Raw genomic sequence first — 27221 nt, 5'->3', positions numbered from 1 at the left:
CATAGATGATGGAAAACCTTTTAGAGGCAGCAAAATACTGCAGACCTGGGTAGATGTCAACTTCCAGCAAGATAATAACCATATTCACAAAGCCAGACCAACAATAGCAAGACTGGATCAAAGCCTAATAGAATGACCCAGTCAAAGTCCAGACCTAGTATTGCAATTCACTGTAGTAAGGTAAAAGTGATTAAACTTAGGTAAATTGTATAAGACATATAAAGTACTATATCACCTTACTTAAATTCATACAAATATAAACAGCTACATAATAAAGTCAAGTTTTGTAAACTGATCTCAAGCATCACATAAACACTCTAAGTATTAAAAAAAATCAACATTTATACTTTCATAAAGCCAATGTTTAGAAGTAATTTCCAATAATTGTGTGGTAAAGCCCTCACTCATGTGCAGCATGCTAACATATGATATAAACATAACTGAAACAAACCCCGGCGTCCATGGGAAAGGATTAAACTGAGTTATGTGAACCATGCCGTAAAGTGTAATGCAATATACTGATTACTAGCTTAAGAAGCTTCTGCTGTGTATGACGAGCCAGCGAAACCACCTAACTCTAAAATAATGCAACAATTGCATCTTTGTTGAAGACTGTGTGGCACAATGTGGCCACTATCAGCCACTAATTAGACAAGTCCGTACCAATGGTGACACAACAGCCTCTGTTCTGCAGGCGAGCATGAAGACTCCACTATCAGGCCTCAGACTCCTCAACCGCTGGTACCTTTGCCAGCGCAGAAAAAGTAGGTCTGCCTTCCCTAAGGGGAAGCAGGGGCCTCAGTGACATTCCACGCTGTGTGCCAAAACATTTAAATGGTAACCATTTCCCTGGAGTGTTTGCAAAGTACAGTTTAAATTTCACATCCCTGTGTTGTTCCAGGTACAGCTTACATGTAAACAGCTCGTCCGAGTCCTAAATAGAACGTCGAACAATAGTATTATTGACAGAAAATAACAAAAAAAAAAAACACTTGCTACAGGTAAGTTTAAGGTCATTTATTGTTTTACAGCTGCAGAAACAGAGAAAAAGGTTGCTGTCGGCGATACGCCTCTAGCGATAACAACAAAACAGATCATTTTTCTTTCATTTTTTGCATTCATGTTAAATTATTTGAACAGGCTGCAATTTTTGCTGTGCATTTCTCTGGCAGGCGGACAAATGTCCTGATACAGATTCAGAAGAAAACACTAACTGCTCAGTCCTTTTTTTTGTTTGTTTTTTAAAGAGCTCCTGCTGAATTCAACACCAGTAATCATGAAACCTGGGCAGGGTCCTGCAAATGAAAAGAGAGTTGTCAGGGTCATCTTAAAACAAACCCAAAACCTAAGTCCGCTCAAAATATTCAGAAGCAGATAAAGGTAATGACGTTAAATCGTTACCTTGGTTATTGGTCGTGGCCTGGGCACTCCTAGCCAATCACAAAGCTGATTCCTGCGCTCTCGCACTGTGGCAAGGTCGCTCTCCCTTAAATGGATAATAAAACCGTTGATATTTTAAATAGATTCAATTTAAAGTAAATTCTCTGGTAAAAAAGATGGTTTTACAACTAATTTGACAACTTGATTATAAAATAATACGAACCACTGAGTGTCGCTTAGTAAGTTTAAGACATCCTCGAGCACATCTGGATCAGCAACGTCATTGTAGGTGAGAAGCATCTCATACATCTCGCCGGATGTAGTCTTCCTTATCTGGAGTTAACAATCAACATCAATAAACAAAAAACAATAAAAATATACACACGAATAACAAAAATAATAATGTGAATAGTGGTTTAGAATAATTGCATCAAAACAGAGACTATAAATGTCTAAAACATATTTTATTTCATTTCAACCAATTTCGCTATAATATTTGACTCCTAAAGAAAAAGTTCTCAGTCTCAATATATTTCTATTTTTTATTGAACTGAAAATGGACAGAATACATTATTAGAAGAATAAACAAGTTAAATGTAAATGTATCCAACGTTCTAATTTACAAGTTTTCATCTGTGGACCACAATCATCTACATAAAATTGGATTCATTTAGTAAAAATAAATTCGCCAGTCATTTAAAGTGTGCTGATATTAAGAGTATATGAATTAGGGATGATAACCCTTCTCTACAGTGAAAGTAGTCCCCTTTTAGGGGTAAGTGTGCAGTCCTGCTCTGTGAACTTACTATTGGGAATGCATGGCAGAGCAGCATCAGCAGCTGGGACAAAACTTTCTTCCTCACATCTCCCTCAAACTGGATCAGTCCACAGTATCTGGAAAACAACCAACAATAAGCCTTTCTTCTGCTTTGGTGGTGCAACTGTAATCTTATGTGCACAAGAGAACCTACACGTAAATACAGGCACGTATCTTGGCCACATTCCTGGACTTCCTGAGCTCTTTGCAAAGACCCAAAAGATCCACACAGACCTGGTGACTTATGAAGCAAAGAGACAGAAAACTCTGGTCATCCCTGAGGTATGAAGACACAGTTTTATAATAAAAAGTCACTTACTTTTCTTGTGTGGTCAAGATTTCAAAAAAGTTGTTGGCAAGCATCTGACTGAGCATCATAAGTAGGGGAACAGATACTCTTAAAGAAAAAGGGGAAACAAATTTGAAATGTTATAGATATTAATGTCATGAAAAGAAGTGCTTTAAAGTTACACTACAGAGATGAATCTGGTTTAGTTTAATATACCTGTCATTCTGAAGATTATTCTTAAAGATCCTCAGCAATGTTTGCGTAAACTGCGTCAGAGCATCAATGTCCTTCTGAATCCCATTCAGGAAGGCAAACAGCGACTGGGAGGAGTGATGAGCCTGAACAAATGCAAAAGAGGAAAGAGCAAAGGAGTCTGAGCAGCAGAACAGAAGAGTCATCCATTGCAGTGAGGATGGTGGGGCTCTGGCTCCTACTAATGTCAAAGTCAAAATGGCGTGGATAAGAAAAAATGTTAAATCAGACCTGTAATAAATTTGTCATTCTGAGCTATATAAATTATCACTATATTTAGTGAGGAGTCTAGCCTTTTGCACTTGTAACATAAACCTATAAATAATGTTATGTAGGCTTCGAAGAGATTTTGTGTTTGAAAGAACTATCAAAGTTAACAATGTTAAAACATTTTTTTTTCCTGTGATTGAACTATGCCAGGTTGATTCCTAAAAACCAAGAGTAAAGCTTGTTTCTCTCTGGCCTGTGAGCGTATGGCCCTGCAGTGTGAGAATCATAATCTTGGCCCATACATTGCAACAATCTTGGCTCTTTTTCCTAAATGCTGTACAAATACATCGGTGCCTCTCGTCTCTGAGGATGTTTCTGCAGAAGTAGAAAAACTCTAAGAGGAGGAGATAAAAACAAGAGCGGCGCTGGATGGTCTCCGAGGGAGCTTGCTTTAAAGCACCAATGGCAGATTGGTTTACCTTCATGGGCCTCGAGGTTGTTATTGCAGGCTTTAAATATACTTTCTTTATTCCATCCATAAACATTCAAAGTTAAAAATAAGCTCAAATTTTTGCAGCCTGGGCTGCTTCTGAATGTCTGGTTTTAACAGGTTAAATCGCAGTGGGAGAGGAATGAGGGCTTGATCAACCCCAGTTATGAGCCCAGGCTGGACCTCCAGAGAGATGTTACTCAAAAAAGGCTGCAGAGGAGTTTCACAGGCATGTTTTTAAGGATAGACCGCAGAATAAAACCATGAGAAAAGTTACTTTGTAAGCATAAAGAATGAACGTTGACACAATCAATATTTCAAGTCCAGTATTTATGCAAAGGTTGGCTGAGGAGCGACAACAACTGAGCTGTGAGATTCTAAGAACACACTGAAAAGCAGGTGTTACACAGAAGACAATGGTAGACAAACAGCGCCCCCTGTTGGTCCGACAACCTGAATAATAAACAGATTGCTGCTAAATGAAAAAAGCATGTGGTCGCATTTTGTGATGTGGAACTATGCAATCTAAATTCCTGCAATCAAACACAAAAGTTATTTGTCACACAGCATAAACTAATAAATATCTCAACCATTTTGTTTCCACGTTTTGAACTAAAACAAAACTGAAACATCAATTTATTTTTGTATGTTTACATACTTTGCTTGCTTTAATCACCTGCTTTGTTTATGCCCTTGACATAAAAAACGCTCTGGCTCCTACTAAATTCACATTATGGGTTTGATAGGTGCTTTAACAGACAAAACCTTGTGTCAAAATAAAGGCAAAGTGTCCCTCAGTGCTGCTACGGGTAACATAGAGCTCTGTGGCAACGATTGCGAAAGCCTCTGGAGTATCGGAATGAAACAAAATCTTTTTGTCCGCGTCATGTATTGCCAGTCTTTTTATCTTTCGGCTGTGATTTGACAATTTTCTGCTTCTTCCACTTACTGTGGACTCGGTAATCCCTCCCACTGACACAGAGAGCCCCAGCAGGGTGTGGTACTGATACTCAGGCAATCCAAGCAGCTGTGTGATGTACTTGAAAGCCTGGGATGGGGCATTCCAGTTTAGGCTGGTGATGGTCTCCCTAGAAGAAAAACCAAACAAAATTAAAGATCAACAAAAAGTGTCCTTAAATCAGGGTTGATGTATTTTTCCCCAAAGTAACCGAAGCCGCAAAAAAAACCCACATTCGTTAACTTGTTACAAGTTATAAAGCTGCTGTAATATACTTGAGCAGCTCACACAGGAAAGATGCTTAACAGCTCCTCCTTGTGGGGTATGTGAGGTACTACAGGCTCAGTGTTGTGAAGGAGGTGCAGGAAGATGTTTCCAGCATGAGCTCTGTAGTGGTCATTCTGCTCTGCAGCCTGTTGAGCCAGGCAGCACATCATAGACTTCACCCTGCAGACAAGCCAGAGAAGATATTAAAGACAAATCAAGCAGAAATTAAGTCTCACTGTCACATTCACTTAGTGCAGAAAAAGTCACTGCATGCTTACAAACAAGACTGTAAGGGCAAGGTGCACAAAAAAAGGAATGAAGCATTCTGAGGTTACTACTCACAGGTGTGGTGAGAGGATCTCTGGAGCACTGCTGGACACCATCAAGGTGATTTCCTGTAGGCTTGTCATGGCTGCCTTCCTCACCCTGGGATAGAGAGAGGAGAGTTAACTCAGTAAAACCCATGTGAGGATGTGGATTCACCTTCAGCTACAATTTACTATGATTTAACTGAGGTTTAAAAACAATGATGCAGAAAAACTAATGAACATCTTAAGATTTTTAAAATAAACATTTTTGATGAGTATTTTTAAACAGCTAAAGTAGGGCAGCAACCAACCATTATTTTTAGTAATCAGAAGATTATTTTGAAGATTAATCAGAATAAAAGTGGCATAAAAGTGGATTTTTTATTTTAACCACATAAACTCTTTTTATACAATTTTAGAAATACTTCAAAGGATGCAAAAAACTAATTATTGTTAATAAGGGAAAAAAACATTTTAATGCGTGAAATGCAATAACGGAGCACTCCTTTAGTGCACTCTTGATTATTTGTAACAAAGTATCCATTTGCATCTGCTACTTCTAACATCAATATATGAAAAGCTCAACTCTTTCTGGTTGGCCTAACAAGAAATAAAGCTAATCTGTTGATCTATTATTATTATTTTTATTTATTTCTTTTACAGAGTTTGAAGGAGATTACACCAAAACTGGAATTCTGGGTAGAACATATTTACAGACAATATTTACAAAGGTTTTCATTTGATCTTAAATGCAAAATGTATAAATATTCTTTGCACATTTTTGGCTTAATTAGTGCTCTGTATTTTTTCGGTAAATGCTCTTTATTAGAGTATGCATGTTCCAGTTAACAATTAATCAGTTACTAAATCAGGTGATAAATATTTCAATAATTGATCAATTGATATATTATTTTGGCCCCAAGTAAAAGGCTAATTAAAATAAATTCAGATCAAAGCCACAGATGTGGAAGAAGGTGTACTTTTCCTTTCACTATCACTGCAGGAAGGTGCCTCTGTTTTTTAAGAAAATGGAAGGAACTGTTATGTTTTATTTGGCAAGAAGTCATTTAAGGCTTACTTGTGAGGCAAGTGGCTTTAGAGTCCCTAAGCAGACATGTGAGACATGAGATACAAATACCAAAATACACTGGGCTCAAATTATGAAAGAGTGATATATTTCTACACGTAGATAAAAACCTAACCCCACATATGACAGCAAACATTGCATTGGCAAAGCATTTTGTAATCAAAGCAACTTTTGGGAGGGTGGTGCAATAAAATTTGTAATTTTAAAAAGGAGCATTCTGTTTGAAAATGCTACAAAAAAACAGGAAGAAAGAAAACAAAAGGAAGGAAAAAAAATACTAGACAGCCTATCCCTTTATGCAAAGACAAGTGACAAGCCAGGTGACATTCCTGGCCATTCCTCAAGCATGGCCTGAAGCTACATGTGAGAGAAGTATTTTTGTTTTACTTGTGTATGAAGGGTCAGAAAAAAACACCAGAAGCCTCAAGCAGGAGAGCGAATCTCAGGATCCAGTACTCACCAGGCTCCTATGTCCCCTCTGCTGTCTGTTGTGTAGTCGTTGATGCTGCAGAGAAGAAAGCCGAACACCTTGACTACATTCTCCGAGCAGAGGACAGAGTCAGGGGATCCATGGGGACAAACACCTGTCTTGAGGAAGACCCTGACAAAAGACATGAAACAAGTTTACAAAGTGATGCAAAATGTAAAGTAAAATCAACAAAGTAAGATTAATGCATCAAGCTAGAAACAAAATTGACTTTAGAGGAAATATGCTAAGTACAATCTGATTAATAGAAGGATATGTCATTCTGGTCCTTCTGGTAGAGTCAGTCCATAGTTTACTTTGGCATTAGTGTTGGTAGTGCTATGTGTTTCAGCAGAAAACATGAGGAACCAAGGCGAGACAGAAGGTACCTTCGTGTCATGAACCTGAACTATCAGGCAAAGTGTAAAAGACTCACTGAGCCACTGATCTGACTGAGTCTCTCCTTGCCTCAGTGAAATTCCCCTCCTTCTGGCTGACAGTGCACATCTGCTCGAGCCCTCCAAATATCTAAAACAGAAAAAGAAGAACACAGAATCAATATTTTATAGCAATTTATCAAGGCAGTGAAATATTTCTTAAATCCTGAATTCATATTAGTACTTTAAACACCCACCTGTTTCAGTTTGCTCTGGATCATAAATCTCGGCAGACAGCCGAGGGCACGAGCAGATCCGCAACGGGTGAGCAACTGTGGACTCTTTAGTCCTTCAAGGTACTGGGATATGAGCGCATCTAAGCATGTGAACATAAACTGTTGTTATTAAACGGCTTTATAAACTTTATAGTGTTTTCATTTAGGGTCTAGAGGAAAACAACAAGAAATTTCACCTTGTATTTGTGTGTCAGCCTGGTTTTCTTGATCCTGGTAGAACTCCTCAGACAAGGCAGATAAGGCTGTTACTACGGAGACCTACAGACAGGAGGAGAGAAAACTCGTTGAGCTGTAGAAGGCCACACAAGTATAGTCTTTTATATATTTTATTATCACTGTACAAGATGTGTATTGTGGTTTTATTTTTTACTTTTTTAAAAGGATTCACTTCAATTTAGCCCCAAACAAATGTCCAAATCCATAGTTTTTCTTAATCTTATACAGTCCTCAGTCAATTTTTGACACATTTACAAATTGAAATCACATCAACAAAACTACAGATATTTTAATTAAGGTAAGGCTTTCGATATGAAACTTCTAAAATCATGGATAAATCATTATTAATTCATAAACCTTGTACATATTGATAAATGCGTCCACTTACAATAAAGTCCTCCTTTACGCCACTAGAAAAGAGATGAAGATTCTTTATGGTGTCGTCGATTAGCGACTGCCACGCAGCTGAAACATACCAGAAACTTTTAGCTTTGACTTTACAGAAAACTATTATAAAGCAAAATCTGTTGGTCCGTTTACTTACTGATTATGGGGTCATTCTTAAAAGGCATTTTAGACAGGGACAACTTTTCTATGAGGCTGCAAACTGTAAAAAAAAAAAAAAAAAAAAGTAGCAGAAATAAATATTTGGTTTAATCATAGTTTTCACAACATCTTCTTTCAGTGATTCAATTGTCACATGTGACTTCGACTTACTTGCTGGTCTCATTAGTGCTCCACCGAAGCCCCTATGGAAAGGAAAATAATTTTATATGAAAATATTTTGCTTTCTTACGACATTGCAAGCAAAAATGTTGAAATCAGCATTTCTGCCTACCTGTATTGTTTTCTTTCATGAAGCTGAAAGTGCCAGCAAATTTCAGTTAGCTACATCACAGTTTGACCACAATTTACACAAACAGCAAGTATTACTAAGAACTCCCCATTCGCTCACCAAATTGTGAATGTTCTTTAGTGCATCCACACATTCTGGAGAAATTAGATCCATCACAGTCCTATTAAAAAAAAAAGAAAAACTCACTTTATTCTTTACGCTTTTAGGCTTTAAAGGCACTGAGATGTTTCTTATTTATCTTTAGGTTTATGTTTCATATATTTTAAGTCTACCTGTTGTTCTCAAGAGCCACTTTGTACAGCGCATATGTGATTTCTCCACATGCCAGAATGGCTCCATGACGACTGTGGAGATCAACACCCACTGCTGTGGTCAACAGCTGTGGCAAAACTGCATTAAAATGAAAGACAGCACCGTCTTTACTCACAATTTTTAAGCAAAAGTTTACAAGCGGTGTTTAAAAAGCTTTTCTTGTGGCCTATTCAACTGCTGATAAACAAGTAAGGTGACATTGTTTACCAGTTGTTGCCATATAATCAGGTGCTTGAGGCGTCAGGTTGTGGAGTGCTTTTGTGGTAAGCAGTCGGATCGCGCTGCAAAACAAAATAAAGAATGTTTCCTAAAGATATTAAAATGTAAAAGATCATCGCAATGATTTTAATAACAAATGGTGAAGGTTCTGACCCGTCCCAGTGGTTGATTTTCCTGGATATCAAATGTTCGACCATGGATTTGGTGTACTCTGGGAAACCAGCTATGAAGACACTTAATAAACAAAAACAACAGTTTTAAGATAAACAAAAAATGAAATCCATTTTTTTTACCTGTCTGCATAAAGTCTTATATTGAACTGATTTTCCATATATATATGGCTCTGTGTTCAGTCATGCCCTAAGGCTACCCTCTTTCTCTGTGGTGATGTTTTCTGTTTCATTTGTGACACAAACCTAATAAATTACGCAAAACAAGGTGAATAACAGATGTTCATATGTTTAAGACTATAAAATGTAATTGTGAAGGTCCATCCCGGTATATTGGAAAATCTTCAAAAGGTTAATTTTCTTCTTACATTCAATTGAAAAATAAAACTTGCATAGGTGTATACTCAAGCTTCATGTAAGCACACATTTATTTCTGTTAATTTGGACAATAATGTCTTACAGCTAATCCAGACTCACAAAAATTCTAAATATTTTGTTAGACCATTAAAGGAATGATTTTGATGCAGAAATGATATGGCCATGTTCGGGCCTACATGATCAAAAGGAAGAGAGCTGACTTGACAGCTGCTTATATGACGGTGACTGACACTTTCCACCAGCAGGATAAGCCACAACAGATCATTGTTAAGAGATCCCAGAATGCTGCATCCCAGCACATGACTGAAAAATTGAGTGGAAGGAAAATATGTGTGGTAGAAAAAGGGACTTGATAGGATTGTGAAGCTAAACTCGTTGAAGCGTTGGGAAATCTGCGGGCTGCTGCATGACTGTCTTTCGAGAAACACAACATACAATTAATCAGAACCAGAGACGCTGTAAGAAGCACCTTCCCTGAGCTCAAGAGGGAACAGATTGTTGCTCAATCCAAAGTAAACATGCAAAATTTTTAGTAGGCAGAGATTTATGGATATTTATTTGTCATTTTTAATATGTTACTATTGAAATTGTCCTGGAAAGTATAGTTTGAATTTACACCAGCTTTACGACAAAATCCTTAAGATTGGCAAAAACAAACACTTGAATATAGCAATTTGTGGGTAATGAGCATATAATGTAGTATTACTCTTTGAATTACTGAAATTAATTTTAAATGATGCTATTGTAATTTACTGATATGCAGTTGTACTGACAAGAAGTTGAAATCAAGAGAAATGTTTTGAAATGCCTCATGGCAACAAGATCTACGCTATGTCAGATGGAAATTGAATAGAGAACACTATCCCTTGCGCATTTGTGAGCATCATCATGTTATGAATATATTGGTGGGATGCTGTGTACGTGAGCAGTTTGCAATGAACATAAAAACAGCTTTAGATGAGCAGTTTAACACTCTTCTCACCTAATGTTCAGATAGCAGTTGTTGATCATTCCCACAGCAAAGTAGTCTGCTGCTGTCACAATGTCGATGCCATGAGGGAAGGTGCCCTGATGAAGAAAAGCATAGAATATTTTCACCTTAGGATGGACTGTTTTGCAACACAAACCAGCTACATTTAAGATGTCTACATTCAGTGACAGAGTTCCTAATTCAAGTAATGACAAATCTAAAAAGTTCTTGCTTACGGGCTACTGGCACATTCAGTGTTTCAAGGTGCCCTGTAGCTACACTAGAAGGCCATTTTCTTTAAAAGCTCCTCGTAATGAGGCAAGTTTGAGCATGAACTGAGTATCTGCCTGCAAATAAGCGTCAAATAAGGCTAATACTGTCATAATGCTCCGGTCGTCAAAGCTTCAGTCACAAACCTGTCTGCCGACATTCTCCTGGAAGGCAGCCTGAGACGAAAAGAGACACAAAATAAAAGTTTTCTCATTCACGATCTTTGGAAAAGCAGCATGATGAAGTTTATTAGCGAACTTACAGATGCAGCTCTGCGGCAGTTGATATTGCGATCAAACACAGCAGTGATCAGCAAGGCGCTGTGGAGAAATTGCGTTTTATGTTATAATCCAGATTTAACACACACTTTTGTAATCAGAGGCAGACCATAACCACAAAACAAACTCCGTTTCCTCAGTGCATCGATTCAACACCAGCTATATCATTACCCATGACTCTTGAACAACATAAGAGGTTTTATCCCTTCACACTACATTACTTTTGAAAATCTCAGGGAGTGTGTGTGAGAATGGGGGTGTGGGGTTGCTTACATATACATGACAATGACACCCTGAGAAAAAAGAAAATGCAGTTGACCACGCTTACTTTCTTAGCATGTAGTTTGCCTTAAAAAACCGCTTCTACCCAGAGGGTTTGGAAAAACAACACAGTTCTATACAATATCTAAAGCTAAGGTATCGGTGAGAAGAACATACTGAAAATCCTACAGTTGCAACAGGTCTATTCATGCAAGTTGCAACTTTGCAGGAGAACACAACTGTTTGTATGTGCCCCAAAGTCACTAAGGGCCATTTTCACAAAAGCACATTTTCAGTACTTGTCATCGAGTTCTGATGAATAGAGCAGGAACCAGCTTGTCCCAGTATTTCTGCCAAACGGCGACCGAAACCTACAGCAGCAGGCGAAACCTGGCAATCTTGTGGCCCAGGGAAAGGGAGGGTGTAGTCCCGGGCGCTGATGATGATTTGCAAAGGGGTTAACTCTGACACTGCAGAGCTGGTCTGCACAGTCAGAGGCCGCAGGTCCATACTTGCAAGGCAAGAAAGCATGACATAAACCGTTACTGTTAACAAAGACTGAGTGCAGCTCACTGGGTGATGAGCTACGTCTTTGCTCTTGTTACGAGATTAGATGTGCGAATCCTGAGATAATACCTTTTTACTTTTCTACAGTGGATCAGGAGCCTCTAATTGAATAAAAGACAGCTTTGTCAGCATCCATGGTTGAAGACAAGAAGAAATGTCTGAACAGCTTTGTAACGGTCTGTACAAAGATCTAAGAGAAGCAGGTTATTGGCCTTAAAGAAATGCACTCACATAAGCCTTATAAGGCCATATTGGCATTCCAAATGCTTATTTTCCATAGCAAATAGTACCCACTATTCTTTATTAGTAGTATATCCTTTGTACAGCTAAATTAACATTATTTTAAGTCATACTTTCAGTTTATTACAACTTTATACAGTATTTATAGACTCTTTCCTGAACACATTTACAGTAAAGCCAAACTTTCCTGCCCATCATCAAATGACAATGACTGATGGTCATTTTAGGTGACAAAATAACCATCAGTCATTTGATTGCATGATACAGTACATTGCATGATACATTTGATTGCATGATACAGTACATTGCAAATGAAAGCAGTTCTTCTACCCTCCAGCTTTATTTAATATGCATTTAGCAAAGTACCCAATGAACTGGAGCTGGATAAGTAGGGGTACCAACGTGTCACAGAAAAACTCGTTTGAGGCAGTAAATTACAGCTTACAGGCAAACTGTGCAGTTTCTATGCAAATCTGTCTGACAAAGTCTTTCACAACCAAAAAAAATTAGTATTTACTGATGGTGTTTTTCTTTCTAATAGAGGATTTTACAACTCTGCTGCACTTTTCAAACTTTTTGCCTAAAAAACTTAAATACAGACAACTGCAAGAACAAACTGCAAAACATCCATGTCTGAGTTAATATGTAGAAACATAATCATAGAACATCATTCAACCTTTAAATTTTTACCAAACACTCTTTGCTCTCCCATCCTTCTAAGCTGGCTAGTTGGACACTATGTTTCAGACAAATCGAATGTTTAGTTTACTAGTTGGAGTGACTTTTCAAAATAATATGCTGCTTTTGCCAAAAAATCTTTACCGTGACAATGGTTATTGCTGAATGGTGATACTGTTCTGCACAAGTTCTGACCCCCTGATGTTGTAGGAGAGATACAAATTTGGTCATGTAAAATTTCCTACCGTGGCAAGTCATTACAGCACCAGCCCACAGTATGTTTCTGACTGGCTGATCAAGACCTCACAATAAGGCTTCTCTAGAAAACTACCACTTCAAAGAAGTTCTACTAGCTGTTGTCTATTCAAGATCATGAGACTTGATCAATTTCCAATGATAACTGTTGGGATGAATGTTTGCTTTGTAATGCATGCTATGCTAGCTTGACTATTTTTGAGTCGGTCGCTGCATAACCCAACCTCTGATTTTTATCTTCCGCACAGGTGTAAAATTTCAGCAACTTTTTTATAAGCGCATCACCTGCTTCCAAATCTAAATTAAAAAGATGCCAAAAAGAGAAGCTAGTCCACTGGTCCATCTTAAATGTGACCTCCCTGGTTTCCCAAGACGCTGTTTGTTCCCAAAGAGACATGGCCGTTATTGGTAATAGTAGCTGTGTTCTCTAGAGAAACCACCATGGTTCCAAAAAGAGATGTGAACTAGGTTTGGACAAAAAAAACCAAAAAACAGAAATGCTTTCATTGTCCTTTTACTGGCGGTTCTGGTGACAAAATGTTACCTTTGTCACACATGTCAACATGTGTGACAAAGAGTAACACATGTTATTGATAACTTTTAGGGATTTAATCAGTTTAAGGATGAAGATTTTGTCTTTTAAATAACTCTTCCTCGATTAAAAGTGTCTATTTCACAGGCAGAACTTTTACATTAGTTACATGAGGTTTAAGACCCATAGATTTAGGTTGTCAATACCGAGTGGATGAAAATTGTGTAGCATTAATTGTTACTTTTCATCTTTGTAAGTGTAGAAGGTAACTCAAAGAAAAAGTTGAAATAATGTTTAAAATAAAAGTTGTTTTCTTGACAAATGATGATATAGATTTTGATATCATTGAGGCTGACTGGTTCCAAGTCATTTAAAGTGTCTCTACTACAGTTAGAATTAGATTATCAACATAATAATCTAATGCTGAGAGATTCTTTATGTTCTTTATGCAGTGTTACCACCCCATCAGCAGACAGGATTTGGCATAACTTATGTTTTAGCCTTGTAAAACTGTTTTTTTCATATTTAATCCTTAAAACTGAAGTTGTTTTAAATAGAAGAGCCATTAACCTTCACACGGTCATTGTTTTTTGGACCACCTTACAACCAAAAGACAAAATAAAAATTATTTCAGGTGATATTTATGTATTTTTGTCTCAGGAGGATTAATAGTAACATGTGTTACCTTGCAATCTGGGTGACAAATGGCTGGAGTTCCTTAGGGTCATAAGCTCTGGAAAAAGACCAGCAGACATAGCAGGCAGCGTCACGGACATTGGAACCGACACTGCAGGCTCCCCTCTTCTCATCGTAGGTCAGTGCTTTCATTATAAGTGGCACAACTGAAATATACAACAACAAAGATGAATATCTCAAGATAGAAATCAGATAATAAAAGCTTCATAAAAAAAGGAGCACTTTATCCAACTTCACATCTTGTGTTCAAAACATTGAGTAATTATGAGAAATATTATTCAAATTTCTTAGAGAGGAACAACTAGCAAATTCAGTTTTTTTTAAGCTCATATTTCATGTAAACTAATCCTGCAACACCACACAGAAGAACCAAGCAGTAAATGCAAATCACTTGCAGGTCCTGAACTTCACTTTACAAAATTTATGTAGAGTCAGAGTGGAATAAAGTTTGTTTGACCAGTTTAACAAAAGCTAGATACGGATACAAAAAGAGTTATATCTCCAATTCAACATTTAAATCATTGCTTGAGGCCTGACTAATATCAGGTGCATCACTGTTGCCTGAGGGCCCTGCTGTTTGGGCTGAAGCACCACCCACTAGAGAGGAAACACCTTACAAAGACAAACTCAGCACACAGCTAAGATCACACTTCCCATCACACTCATCCAACAAATGCGTTCTAAACTCTGAGCTGATAAAACAAGCTCTTTAAACCAGATACTGATATTTGCTGTGAATTGTGGATCTCCTCTTCGCGGGCTTCACATACGGGAACAGACGTTGCTGCTTCAATCAGAAAAGGTAATTTTTGTCCAATTTGTGTCTCATTTATTTAACATAAAAGTAGAAAAACATTATCTCTTTTAACAAACAACTGACGAAGTTTGATTATGTCACCACACAGTTTTAGTTAGGCTGTAGATAGCACTTATATGTACAAGGTGCGCACCTGTTACAAACAGATCCTATCTAACCTCTGTTAAGACTGCTGCTATTAGCGATACGTAACTGATGTATGCATGCCTTTGTGTTAGGCTTACATTGATAATGAACAAAGAACTGCAGAATTAAAAAATTGTCGCTTGTTTTTTTTTAAATAACTCCTCTACTTCATGTTTCCTGGATGTTATCTTCAGTTGAATATAAGAAATAATTGTGATTTGCTGCATATTCACAAGACGAATGGCTTAAAACGGTATTTTAAAGAGAATTCATGTTCCTTAGAAAGGGAGTGTCCTTGCATGCTACTTTAGCTGAAACTTGAGTGACAACTTCTTGCGACAGTGCACGACAAGCCGGTTTCTTAATGCACACCCAGCAGCCCTAAACTAACATCTCTAGGTGATGTTTTATTCAAGAGAGAACATGCAAATCTTACAGACAGCAACCGTATCGAGACGTTTTTTTTATATACTAAAAGAATTTCAGTTATTACATTACAGTGCTCTGACAATGAGCAAAGATGAATCTCACTGCAATCTTCATTGGCAGTGAGCTTATCAAGTGATGAATGCATCCCGCAGATGTAGTCATGGGAAGCAGGTTGGTAAGCAGGTTGATTCGTAGTTCCCACGCTGACAGCACACAGTTTTGGTGTAAGAGAAAGCAAGTCTCTGCATGCCCTCCAGGTCTGCGAAACTTAAAAGAATGAACAGTCTGTCTGGTGATTTAGCAGCCCTCTAACTTTATAGGAAGATGATTAGAGAGTTATAGAAACGGAACTGATGCGTGAGCAGGCAGCGTTAGCTGACACGTGTCAGCTGATGTCAACAACCCAATCCCAAACCAAAACTGGACCGGGATATATGCAAAAATGTGGTAACAGATTTGCATAAAGCAGACAGTTTTTCAAATTTAAATATTTCTCTGCTTAGTAGCCATTCCACTGAAAAGGAACAAATGTAGCCTGAGGCTGTGGTGTTTCGTGCACCAGAAGATTTTTCTAGCCATGCAACTAAAAAAACGCATAGCTAAAACTTCAAATGATAAAAGATCTTTCTCTGAACCAGTCTAACAACCAATCACTTGGGGGACAACTAACAATGATTTCAGTGAAAACAAATAGATTTTAGGTTACATTCACTGATTCAACATTCTGTTTTTGATAACTCATCAAAATCTGCAGCGTTACGACTTCACCTAGTATATATTATATTATTCTTTCAGGATAGTCAGCGTCAGGATGGAAACGGATCAGGAGCGCAAGCCAAAAAGGCCTCACTACATCCCTCGGCCGCCAGGCAAACCTTTTAAGTACCAATGTTTCCAGTGTCCTTTCACCTGTAATGAAAAGTCTCATCTCTTCAATCATATGAAATACAATTTGTGTCAAAATTCAATCTCCTTGGTGTCTCAAAAAAATGGACTAGCACCCCGACAATCAAAGGTTGTGGCAAAGGCGGTCTCTGTCAAACCTAAGGATTGTACAAAAGTCCTTCCAGCAGTCCAAGGCCTTAGTTCTGAGAAACAAGGAGTGGAAGAGAAGAAAGACGAGAGCAGAGATGACACAGAAGAGTTAGATGTTGGGTGTGACAGTCCAGTGAGCAACGACAACCAGAGTGTGGCAAAACCAAATATACTCACCGACAGAGAACTCTCAGAGAGTGATGAGGCCAAGGCTCTGCCTCGCCCATCTGCATTCTCCCCTGTCACTCCCAACCGTGAAGGTGCCGAGGCCTTGGTAGCAACTGTGCAGCGAAGAGAGGATTCACCAGCCTCTAACATCAGCCATCCAAGCAGCCCGTGGGCCAGAACTCTTCCTTTCAAATCTTTCACCCCTCTCATGGTTCCCGAATACCCTCCCTACCTCATGCCTGAACGACCCCTGTATCCGCCATACTATCTATCCAGACACATCCCCGTAAATGATCCAAACGTCTCATCTTTCCAACCGGAGTTTATAGATACCCAAAGATCTCTGGTGCAACCACCCATTGCCCCACCTCAAGGAACCCCATTCCCCACTTATCCTTACAGATACTGCCACACTCTTCACCCAGGCCCTCCTCTGCCTTACACCATTTACAGACCCCATGAGCTTTCCATTCCAATTACCGGACACAGGTATTTTTCTTTGGATGGCTACGGTCAAGGCTTTGGCCAGAAGGACTATGACTTGTACATGTATTCACATTCCAGTCACAACAACTCTCACAGCTCCGCCCAAGGGGAGAGTCACCAAAGTGGAGACAAAACAACCAGGCTAAGTCCTAAAGAGGGCTGCTCAGCCTTAGGGTCACCTGACAGACCCAGTCAAGCAAACATTGTCCTGAGAGACTCGGAGTCTTCCCAGTACACAACCACCGGTGAGTCGGAGACCTCCCTCCAGCTTGGACACACATCTAAAGTTGTGGAACCGGTCACAAAAGATTCAAGACAAGAAGAGTCGGCAGAAACCTTGCTTCAGTTAGGAAGACATCGCTTAGACGGAGGGTAAGAAAAAGTTCTGGTTGTTTACCCTTTTCCTTATCAAGTGATATGGTCCTGTTTGCAGTAATTGATCTCTAATATTTTTGAAATGTCCTTTTTAGGTTGAATGGAAGCGGTCTACATGTCTCCTTGTCTGATAACAACCATCAAGAAGAATCAGACAATGTAGCTCCTCTAAACCTGTCAAAAAGAAACCAGAACCATGAGGAGAAATCTGAACAGAGGACGATGGGTTGTGATCCAGATAACGTGAACGGCACAGAGCTCCCTTTGAATCTCAGCCTCCGAGCTTCTCACAGCAGCCCAACCTACAGCTCTGCTCCAAGTCCTTCAGAGGACCTTTCACCTACAGTGGACGAAGATCTGGACGAAGAACCGTGTGACCAGAGGCAGACTGCAGCTCTGGCTCTCTGCCAGCTTGCCACTGCAAGCTCTGTAGCCTCTTCAGGTGATTTTCACATTAAAGTCCAGACCTCTGAAGACTCAATGGACTCCACAACTCCCGACTCTCCAAAAAATACCAAGTCAACTAAAAGAGCTAAAGAGAGTGGTTTGAAAAGATGTAGTAATAGCCAGAATGAGAGCAAATTTCAAAAACTGAGCAAGAAAACAAAAGCAACAGGCCCAACTCTGAGGAGGAGGACCCGCTGCTAACAACTGGACTCTGACTGCTGCAGAAAAGATACAATGAGATTATATCTCTAATCTGCAGACCGAAAAGATTGCTACAAGTCTGAAAAAAAAAGAAAACCAAAATGACTGGTTTAATCTACAGGCGTGCTGTTACAGGTATCAGGATACAGTCAGCATCTGGTGCTTACCTTTGATTTACAAGGGCAAAAAGGGGACACATTATTTAAACCCTGTCATCTTTATATAAACATCAGCAAAAAATACAAATGTAAAAATGTGTAATCAATGTAAATACCAGAAAGAAATGTAAAGAAAGAAATAAAAACATGATTTATTGACTTGTTTGTCCATTTATTAAAGTCTACTTGAGTGTACATACCATCAGTCAGTCTTGATGGAAGCAGCAGACCTCTCCTTCCTAGCTCTGCCAGTGCGAGGCAGCCTCCATGCCAGGCATTATCCGTTTCTTGAAAACTACAGAAAACAACCTTACAGTTAAAAACAAAGAACACGGTGGAATATAAAATTGAATGTAAACCTATCCCACGACCTTTTACATGTTTGATAAATAAGAAAGCAGCAGCAAAATTAATACTAAAATAATTGGAAAAGTGTAATTCATGAATGGAGCCAATCTGCCCAAAGCATAAACCAACCTGAAGCAGTCCAAAACTGATCCAACCACATCATCTGCCAGCTCCTTCGGAAGCCTCCCAGTCACCCTCCCAATGCTGTAAAAGTTCAAATTAATTTTTACCACACACAATGACTTGTTTCTGCATAAAGAATTCCAAAGACAAGTAACAACAAGGAGGCCTTTTTAAATCAATCATTCAGATTTTCTGAATGTCGTATAAAAACACCATTACCCCTTTGCTGCAGACCAGCGCACAACTGTTTCCTTATCTTTCAGGCCAACAAGTAGGTGCTCTGGAAGAAGAAAAAGAGGCCACAAAATGTTTCTTAAGCAGCAGTATTTCACTAAAAAACTGAATGCAGGTGATGACTTACCAATCACAGCTTCCACCTCCTCTGGAATGTCATAGTCCTCTTCCTGTTCCCGAGTCTCTGTCTCAGGAGTGACAGCAGCAGTGAGAGCAGCAGTTGTGTGAGACACAGAAAGGTTAGCAGCTAGTGAGCGACTGCCTCTCTCGTACCTGGAAATACACACATTCCTCTTTTAAAACACACAAGTTTTGCATCCTTTACTGGCAGAAGAAGACAAAAATGTTTCATTAGAATCTAGTTGGGGGGGGGAAAAAGTACAAATACCTAAACTGAAAATATGAATCAGTTTATCTGACTGTCAAATCCTTCATTTGATTATTTTAGAAAGTGAAATCCAAGGCGATCATACAATAAACCTGTGATAACTGGAGTAAAATAGCATAATATCTGACCTCCAAGCAGCCAAACGTGGCTTCAGGAATGTAAGACCGAGTCTCTGAATTAGCTTAATGTGAATCTTTCGCAGCATGGCCTCGCTGCTCTCTGACAGACGTTTCTCCTCCAGATTACACAGAACTATAGGAGCTGGAAAATCAGAGTTAACAGAGAATTATCACAGCATCAGAATTTTCTCACTATCCAAGCAAACTTTAGTGGGAAATGGAGCCTACCATACTGTAGAAAGTCATCTCGTTTTCCATGTTTAAAAAGTTTTGCCTATAAGACATTGAAATAAAAAAAAAAATCAAATAAAATTAATAGTTTTCTCAAAGACCACATTATTATATTTTATTTAAATAACAATCCTTTACATTTTAGTCTTACGTCTGTATAAACTTGTAATTTGCTAATATCTTAGTCATTTAGAGCTCTTTGCAAAAGAGTTTCATTAGGACTTGTATGGATTCTGGTGACAGAGAACACGTAGCCAGTTTTGAAAGCCTCAAAGCAAAATTTCCTCATACAAAACACTTCTCAACATGTTGTGAAAATGTATGTTCCAATACATAAAATGTTTCCTTTATATGGGTCCAAAAAATTCTTATTACACACCGAAACTTTTTTTTAAAATAATTTATCAATAATAAGATATCTTCAGTGAGGTCATGTGTGAGGCATTATGCTCAAAAACTGAATGTAGTCCCATTACCTCAGCATGACTATCGTTTGCTGAGAAACCGTTTAGCCTAAAGCTGCAGATTAAACTCTCCTAAGTTACTTGAAGCAACATATCCCACACAGGCAGCAGGTGCATTACACACCTGCTACAACCACACTAACTATTGTGTAAAGCATACCAATCATGTCAGCTCTTGTAAATTACAGGTTGAATAAATCTGAGCACGTACACGCCGTCCTCAAATCCCCACCCTACACACGGACATGAACTCTGAATCACAGGTGCAGACTTTACCAAAGACTGCAGGACACCGTCCAGCTTCCTGATTTCTATCATTGAGTCGCCACTGCTCTGAGATATAGAGGTGAGGCTCCAGTCCAGAAAGCACCCGAGATGTTTCTGTTTCACGTCAGGGCGTGTCATAAACCTGTAGGGCAGCGTAGAATCCGACAGAAGAAATATTAGAGGTTTTATGAGGATAAACACAAGTCGACATGGCAAACATATTCCAAGAGCAACATTGCCCTCTAGTGATGATGAAGAAGGTTATTTTCATCACTTAATGATCATTAACATAAAATTTGATTTTTGAACAAATCAGATGCAACTGTGATGATTACAAGCATTAAAGAAAAACACAAATAGCTCAGCTACACTACTCAATTTTCAGGTTAGTGGAATACCAAGTTTTTCTCTTAAAAAATTAGCCAAGGAAATTTTTTTTAATTGTTTTTTTATGTAAAGGTAATTTTATTTATGTGGCACATTTTCAGCAACAAGGCAATACAAAGTGCTTGCTACGTAGCTGTAAGTAGCTTCAAACATGAAAACATGATAAGATTTCATATTTCAGCATACAATAAATTATGTCCTAATTTAGTATGGGCTAGTATGTGAGATATGAGGAAAGATACTATGGTTACACTATAATGCTACATTGTTATAAAAACAAAACTTATTTTATTCTAAAACAAAAAAAATTGTCACTGCAACTTCTACCTACTTAAATAAATAGGTTTTACCTTTTTACTACAGCTTAATTTGCATTTTTATAGCCATTTTAATTAAAAAATGTGTTCTTGTATTTTTTGGAAATTATTTTATGTATGTTTAAACATTTTTAAACAATTGTTGGCCTAAATGTAATTACAAACAATATTTAATATACTTTTCATATTCATTCAACTATATTAAAGGTGGTATGATAACAATGTCTTATTTACACTTATGTTGACTGTGCTATAATACTGGTTATTATAAGACAATAACAGTGACATACTGGAAGTTAATTGAAAACACAAGCCAGTTAAAACACCAGAGCTCCTACGGCATTTCAAAGTGCGATTTAAGTACAAAATGGTGGAAGACCTGGAAAAGAAACAGCCACATCTCATTAAAAAATAAGCTTAAACCACAGGAACAGAGTGAGGTTTTCAGGCTGTCTATAGATCTATCTATGTACAGCACTTTGGCAACCATTTGTTCTCTGTAGTGTGCTATATAAATGAAGTGGATTGGATAAACTGTAGTGGTACTAGAACTCTAATTTCATTTAAATTCAACTTGAAAATAACAGTAAGAACAGGCAAAAAGCAAAAAACAAACAAAAAAAAACATTGCACCTACTTTGAAACAAGAACTGGAGCAGCATCTCTAGGACTGCCCATGGCAAGTAGATAAGTCTATAAAACCAAACAAGCACAAAAAAAACTTTAAAGAAGTATATGAAAAATTCTTTCGTAAAAAAGAAAGAATTTAAATAATTTTAAAAATATTTGTAAATGTCTTGTTTCGAACGCATTTAATTCGTATATTAACAATACATAATGATGTTGTTTGGCAAATAAAAATTTACACACTGAAAACAACAATTTCCCTGACAGATTAATTAATAAAACTGTCAATAACAACAGACCTCAGCACAGGAAAACCACAGACAATACCACAACAGTTATTGGACTGATTATATACAGTAACATAAAAAGTCTTAAGGTTATATACTTTTACCATGGGGCATAATTGGTACGGTTTCTTTTTTTCTGTTTGGATTATTACAAAGACATGGAGGAAAAAATAATACTAAATGGATCTCGAGTTGCTTTTTCCTGCAAAAACTTTGAAATACACACACAAAAAAGTGAGGAGGCAATTTATATTAACAAATAAATGCCCAACCAATTCAAAACATTTATATTTTGGAATCTGCATTACTAAGAAAGATTTTTATTAAGCTTTTTCTTGTGCCAGAGTACTTGTTGAATTGAAGTAAATGAAGTTGTTGTTTGTTGTCCACTTAAATGAAGTTTAAATGGACAACAAATCTAGCTAGCAAGGATTTATTAGCAGTTAGCTAGCAGTAGCCTCAACCGCCTCAAGTCTACCAGCTAATGAGATTGGTGGAGAATATAATGAAGATGTCTGCGTCCGACTCAAACTTTTGCCTGACAGAAAAGTCTGACGAGAAAAATAAATTACATAGAAAATACGAAAGTAAATAACCCTGCCGCGAGAAAATGTAAGACCTGTAATTAACGCATTTAAGGCCGAGTTATTACTTCTTTACCCAGTGCCATAAAGTGATTTTTGTTTAGAAATCGGTGTTTTTGTCTTTCTGAATTGTTTCTGAAGACTTTGTGCTGTTGGAGCTTCAACGATACTGCCTTGCTTCTTTCTCCTTCTAAAAGCTCGAGGTTTTAGTTCAGCCTTCATAACGTGCTCTACGTTTAATGTCCGTCTGCTACAAAATATTCCAATTGAAAGAAAATGGGGAGTAACTAGTTGCGTTTCGTGTTATATTGTTCAATTTTAACCACACAGCACTGCTTCAAAATAACTGCTTAGAAACTTATGACCATAGATTTTACTTACATCGAATTCACGTCTACTTCCAAAACACAGCGGCTGCTAATGAGATTGGTGCGTTTGATTAAATGGACTGGGACATTCTACACAGGAGGTGTACAGACATAAAAAAATCCCGCTCGCATTGAGACGAGACGAACAATAAATCGAAAGGAGCGGGGCGCGAGGAAAGCGGCGGAGCAGTTGGAGAGCAGCGGTGTCGGTACGGTGTCTCAGAATAACCCTCGCTTTCATGGTCGAGAATCGACGGTGACTTCCACGAATAGTTTCTGCTACCAGCAATCAGAACCATCTACCTGCGCGCAAACTGGTGATAAGCCGCCTGAGGCTGCTGGATATCAGCTGGGAAACCCAAATAATACAGCCGTTAGCGGCCGGCAGGGAACCGTTAACTGCTAACGGTCAAAAAGGCCACTGAAAGACAGCTTATCAGCATTCAAAATAAGCTGTTACGGAGCTGAAAACTCGGTTAGTGCAATAAGAGGAGGCAAAGACGCTGACTTGAGCGCAGAGGTGAATGTGGAAACTAGAAGTGCACCGATTGCAGTTTTCTGGCCGATTTCCGATCACCGATCTTTAAAAGGTTTGACCTGCCAATTCCGATTTTGGCCAATATCTCGAGGTGCGTTTGTCAGGTCTAGAGCGAGACGGTTGGAGGAAGGGGAGCAGTGTTCTTCCTACTTTTTTGGTTTAGAAAAGTCTAAACTTCATAATACTTTAGACACACTTAAAGTCAATGACAAGATTGTATCAGACCATAAAACCCTTGGATCATTTTTGTTCCAATTTTTACAACAACCTCTATTCCTCTAATTACTGAAAAAGCTTCTTTTACTGATTGACTCCATTAAACATTGCAAAGTTATATCTGAGGCTGAAAGCAAAATGTGTGATGCTAATCTTACTCGAGTAGAAGAGGCTATTTTAAGGCTTAAAAACAACAAATCGCCTGGTAGTGATGGGCTGTCAAGTGAGCTTTATAAGAAATTTGTAAAATGATGAGAGGAATAAACATAATTAAATATTTGCTAGTAAATTAATTTGCTCCCATGTAATAGAGGGGGAACAGGTTATTTAAACAGCTGAAATATTTGGTCCCCCCACAGGTAACTTTGGCAAATAAAGAGCAAATGTTCCCACTTGTGATTACTAGTTATTTCTCCGTCATAGATGGTTTATGTCAGGGGTCTCAAACTCCAGTCCTGGAGGGCCACAGTCCTGCAACTTTTAGATGTGCCTTTGCTGCACCACACCTGAATAGAATAATTAGGTCATTAGCAAGGCTCTGGAGAACTGATCTACACGAGGAGGTAATTAAGCCATTTCATTCCAGCGTTTTGTACCTGTGGCACATCTAAAAACTGTAGGACTGCGGCCCTCGAGGACTGGAGTTTGAGACCCCTGGTTTATGTCAAGCCAAAACACCTAAAAATCTCCCCCACGGTTGTGTGCCATCTTTTGCAGGTCTTAGGACTGACCCATAATTACATATCAAACTTTTTGCAAGTTCTCACAAAACATAGGGATCCATTTTTTACAATTTTTTTCTCCATATCCATAATTGAGCCATGCAGATTACTAATGCCACAATTAGTCAGAATTACACACACAGGTTCAAATATGTAACTAATTGAATGGGTTTTTGGTATCTACCATTATTGTGTGTTTGAGACCATGTAACTGTGTTCATGTCTTACATCACTTACCTTTGCAACAGCTAAAATACGCTCCATGACGGGCTCTTTAATTCTAACACCCTCTGATTCTAGATGGCCATCCAGACGAGAAAGGTCAAACGGGATCAGGCAGGTCATGGACAGCCACAGCAACAACATGTAGCGCGTTTCCCAAGTCTGAAATGTGAAACAAATAGATCTTACTAAATTACTGTAGAAAGCATATAGTCTTCACACCACTGTAAGCAGCCACAAACAAAATTGCTACACAATAGCACTAAATCAGTAAATTTGGTTTCCACAGCACCTTTCGCAGATGTATAGATCACAAAGTGCTTCACATAGGCAAAACGAAACAATATCATAACTATTAAACTGTAGTCTTATTATGTGAACCTAAGACTAAATGGCCATGGGTATAATACTGTGACACTAATATAATTTAAATCCACTATTGTCATTAGTCAGATTTTTAAATCTGACCAACAATTTCTTGTTATACAGACAGAATGGCAGAATGAATATCTATCTAACATTTTGACATTGTTTACCTTTAAATCTTTTGGATCCTGTCTGGATATCATCTCCAGAACTGGATGAACATCAGACACCTCATGAGGAAGAAGTTGCATGAAGACTTTATAGCCTCTCACCTAACGAGAAGAAGAAACAACTATAGAAATCAACTAATGGACTAAGTTATATGTTAGAGAAACTTATGACAAATCTGTGAGTTACAGATAGACAGTCACTCACATAATAACATTTTAACTGACCTTACAAATGACATAAAGGAACTGGAAGCTCAGATGAAACAATGAAGGGGGCGAATTTTCATTCCTTATGAAGCTCAGCAGCATATTCGTTACCCATTCTAATAACAGTACAAAAAAATTAAGTGAATAGACTTTTCATTTTGTCTGCAACAAGTAGCATTTGTAGTAATGTCTGCAGTGTACCTAGATGAGGATCCAGCAGATGAGGCTGGTCCTGGTACCTGTCCATTATTACTGTTGGCATTTAAAAAAAACAGATTATTAAGCACTGAGGTTCAAATCCAACGTGATTTAAAAGCTTTATTGTGGTTTGCAGCACCTCTGAACTTCTGAACTGCAAACTCCCCTGCTCTATCGTCTTCGTGGATCTCTGGAAGGCTACCGATGAGTGTTCTGGTTTCACTGCTCTCACTGAAGCCTCCCAAAACACACGTTTTAATAATAGCATCTGCCTCTTCTTCCCCTCCTTCTGGGCAACCGGTTTCTGCTTCCGATAAGTCCATACTGATGGTACTGATGGTGTTTTCTTTTAGTTACAGAAAGCCTCTGGAGCAGGGTATTCTTTTACTACGTTTTACAATACTTAGCTAGCTAATATTAGCATTTCACCCTAGCAAAACAACTGGTAAAAACTACGAGGCAACAGAATTAGTGAGAAAAACACGCTTAAGAATAAAATACTATATTTTGTGTTGGTACAGAGAGAGCGTAAAGTAATTCTACTTGCAAAAACGAGTGTAAAATCTTAACTGCTGGGATGCTGGCGCATAATAGAGCAGTAGTGACGTTCCCCACCCCTGCACGTTGATGTGCCGATCGCAACCGAGTCGACCGGATTTGCAAACTCTTTGAAATGAACGACGGGAGCCGAGTTTTGCTGGCTTACAACGTTTTCCTGTGTGCTTATCTTTTACCCTTTCGCACTTTTTTTGTATATTAAACCTATAGAAATATGCCCGAGTTTTCAGATTGTTTTTAATTATATATCCACTGTTAAAAAAGGAAAGTTTTCAATTTATCATATACGGTCCTCCTATGGTGTGCTTCCTAAAAACCTGTATATAGCTAAACGAACTGAGATATTTTTAGATGAATGATTACAAAGAGTCAAGTTTTTATTAGTTTTTTTTTAGAACTATATATTTATTTACATATTATTTGCTTTTTGTTTATTTGTATTTTAGACACTGTGGTTTTCCTATTACAGTACAGTAGAAAATTACAAAAAAAAGTCAAACCCATGTCATCTTAAAATCTGACAGATTTAAATTATTCAAGCCAAAACTTATTCCTGTGAACAATGCGGACAATCCTCATATGTGTGTTTGCACATATGCTAATTCAATTTCCAAACCCGACTCGTTTGTAAGAGGTAGTGGTCTTAGTGAATGAAAAGCCATTTTGGAAGAGTTGTTGCTGAACTGAATCAAATTATCCGAATCCTAAGCAAGAGTCGGAATTCCCCTCACCGGATGTGCTTCGAAACGCCACGCCTTGCTACGGCGAGTGATTGGATTCAAAAAAGACAAAATGCAGCAGGGTCGTGCTCAGAGTTCAAAGGTTGGCTACTGCACGTCTTCCTGACACAACGCCAAGAAGAATGTCAAACCATTTTATTAACCCACAAAAGCCCATACTTATTCCTGGCTTCTTTATGGTGATAAAGACATTTTATTTTGAT

The 27221-nt window shown here is 38.2% G+C and overlaps 2 protein-coding genes across 2 annotated transcripts; one reads left to right on the top strand and one right to left on the bottom strand.

Annotated features, from left to right (window-relative positions):
- Positions 1 to 1002: 1002 nt before the first annotated feature.
- tbcd (tubulin folding cofactor D) lies at positions 1003 to 26335 on the bottom strand. Its single transcript, XM_005801534.3, has 39 exons — positions 25860 to 26335; positions 25724 to 25774; positions 25541 to 25638; positions 25316 to 25417; positions 24795 to 24941; positions 21853 to 21908; positions 20521 to 20653; positions 19778 to 19823; positions 19559 to 19691; positions 19170 to 19315; positions 19028 to 19088; positions 18815 to 18889; positions 18538 to 18632; positions 14085 to 14241; positions 10851 to 10908; positions 10735 to 10764; positions 10331 to 10416; positions 8954 to 9034; positions 8789 to 8862; positions 8542 to 8659; positions 8369 to 8429; positions 8252 to 8274; positions 8131 to 8162; positions 7958 to 8020; positions 7802 to 7878; positions 7374 to 7455; positions 7159 to 7277; positions 6961 to 7052; positions 6519 to 6659; positions 5006 to 5089; positions 4685 to 4843; positions 4388 to 4526; positions 2703 to 2824; positions 2517 to 2594; positions 2352 to 2438; positions 2187 to 2274; positions 1604 to 1713; positions 1402 to 1486; positions 1003 to 1295 (listed from the first exon to the last, which is right to left on the bottom strand). The coding sequence occupies exons 1-39, from the start codon at positions 26041 to 26043 to the stop codon at positions 1275 to 1277; spliced, it is 3594 nt and encodes a 1197-aa protein (XP_005801591.1). The 5' UTR covers positions 26044 to 26335; the 3' UTR covers positions 1003 to 1274.
- Positions 14403 to 18433, top strand: znf750 (zinc finger protein 750). The gene is made up of 3 exons (XM_023349266.1): positions 14403 to 14897; positions 16263 to 17528; positions 17627 to 18433. Exons 2-3 carry the CDS (start codon positions 16279 to 16281, stop codon positions 18177 to 18179), a joined length of 1803 nt encoding a protein of 600 aa, XP_023205034.1. The 5' UTR covers positions 14403 to 14897; positions 16263 to 16278; the 3' UTR covers positions 18180 to 18433.
- Positions 26336 to 27221: the final 886 nt, after the last annotated feature.

This window comes from Xiphophorus maculatus, chromosome 16, assembly GCF_002775205.1.
Source record: "Xiphophorus maculatus strain JP 163 A chromosome 16, X_maculatus-5.0-male, whole genome shotgun sequence".
Taxonomy (NCBI): Eukaryota; Metazoa; Chordata; class Actinopteri; order Cyprinodontiformes; family Poeciliidae; genus Xiphophorus; species Xiphophorus maculatus.
The sequence above is the reverse complement of the archived record's forward strand: the minus strand, read 5'-3'. Positions and strand labels throughout refer to the sequence as shown.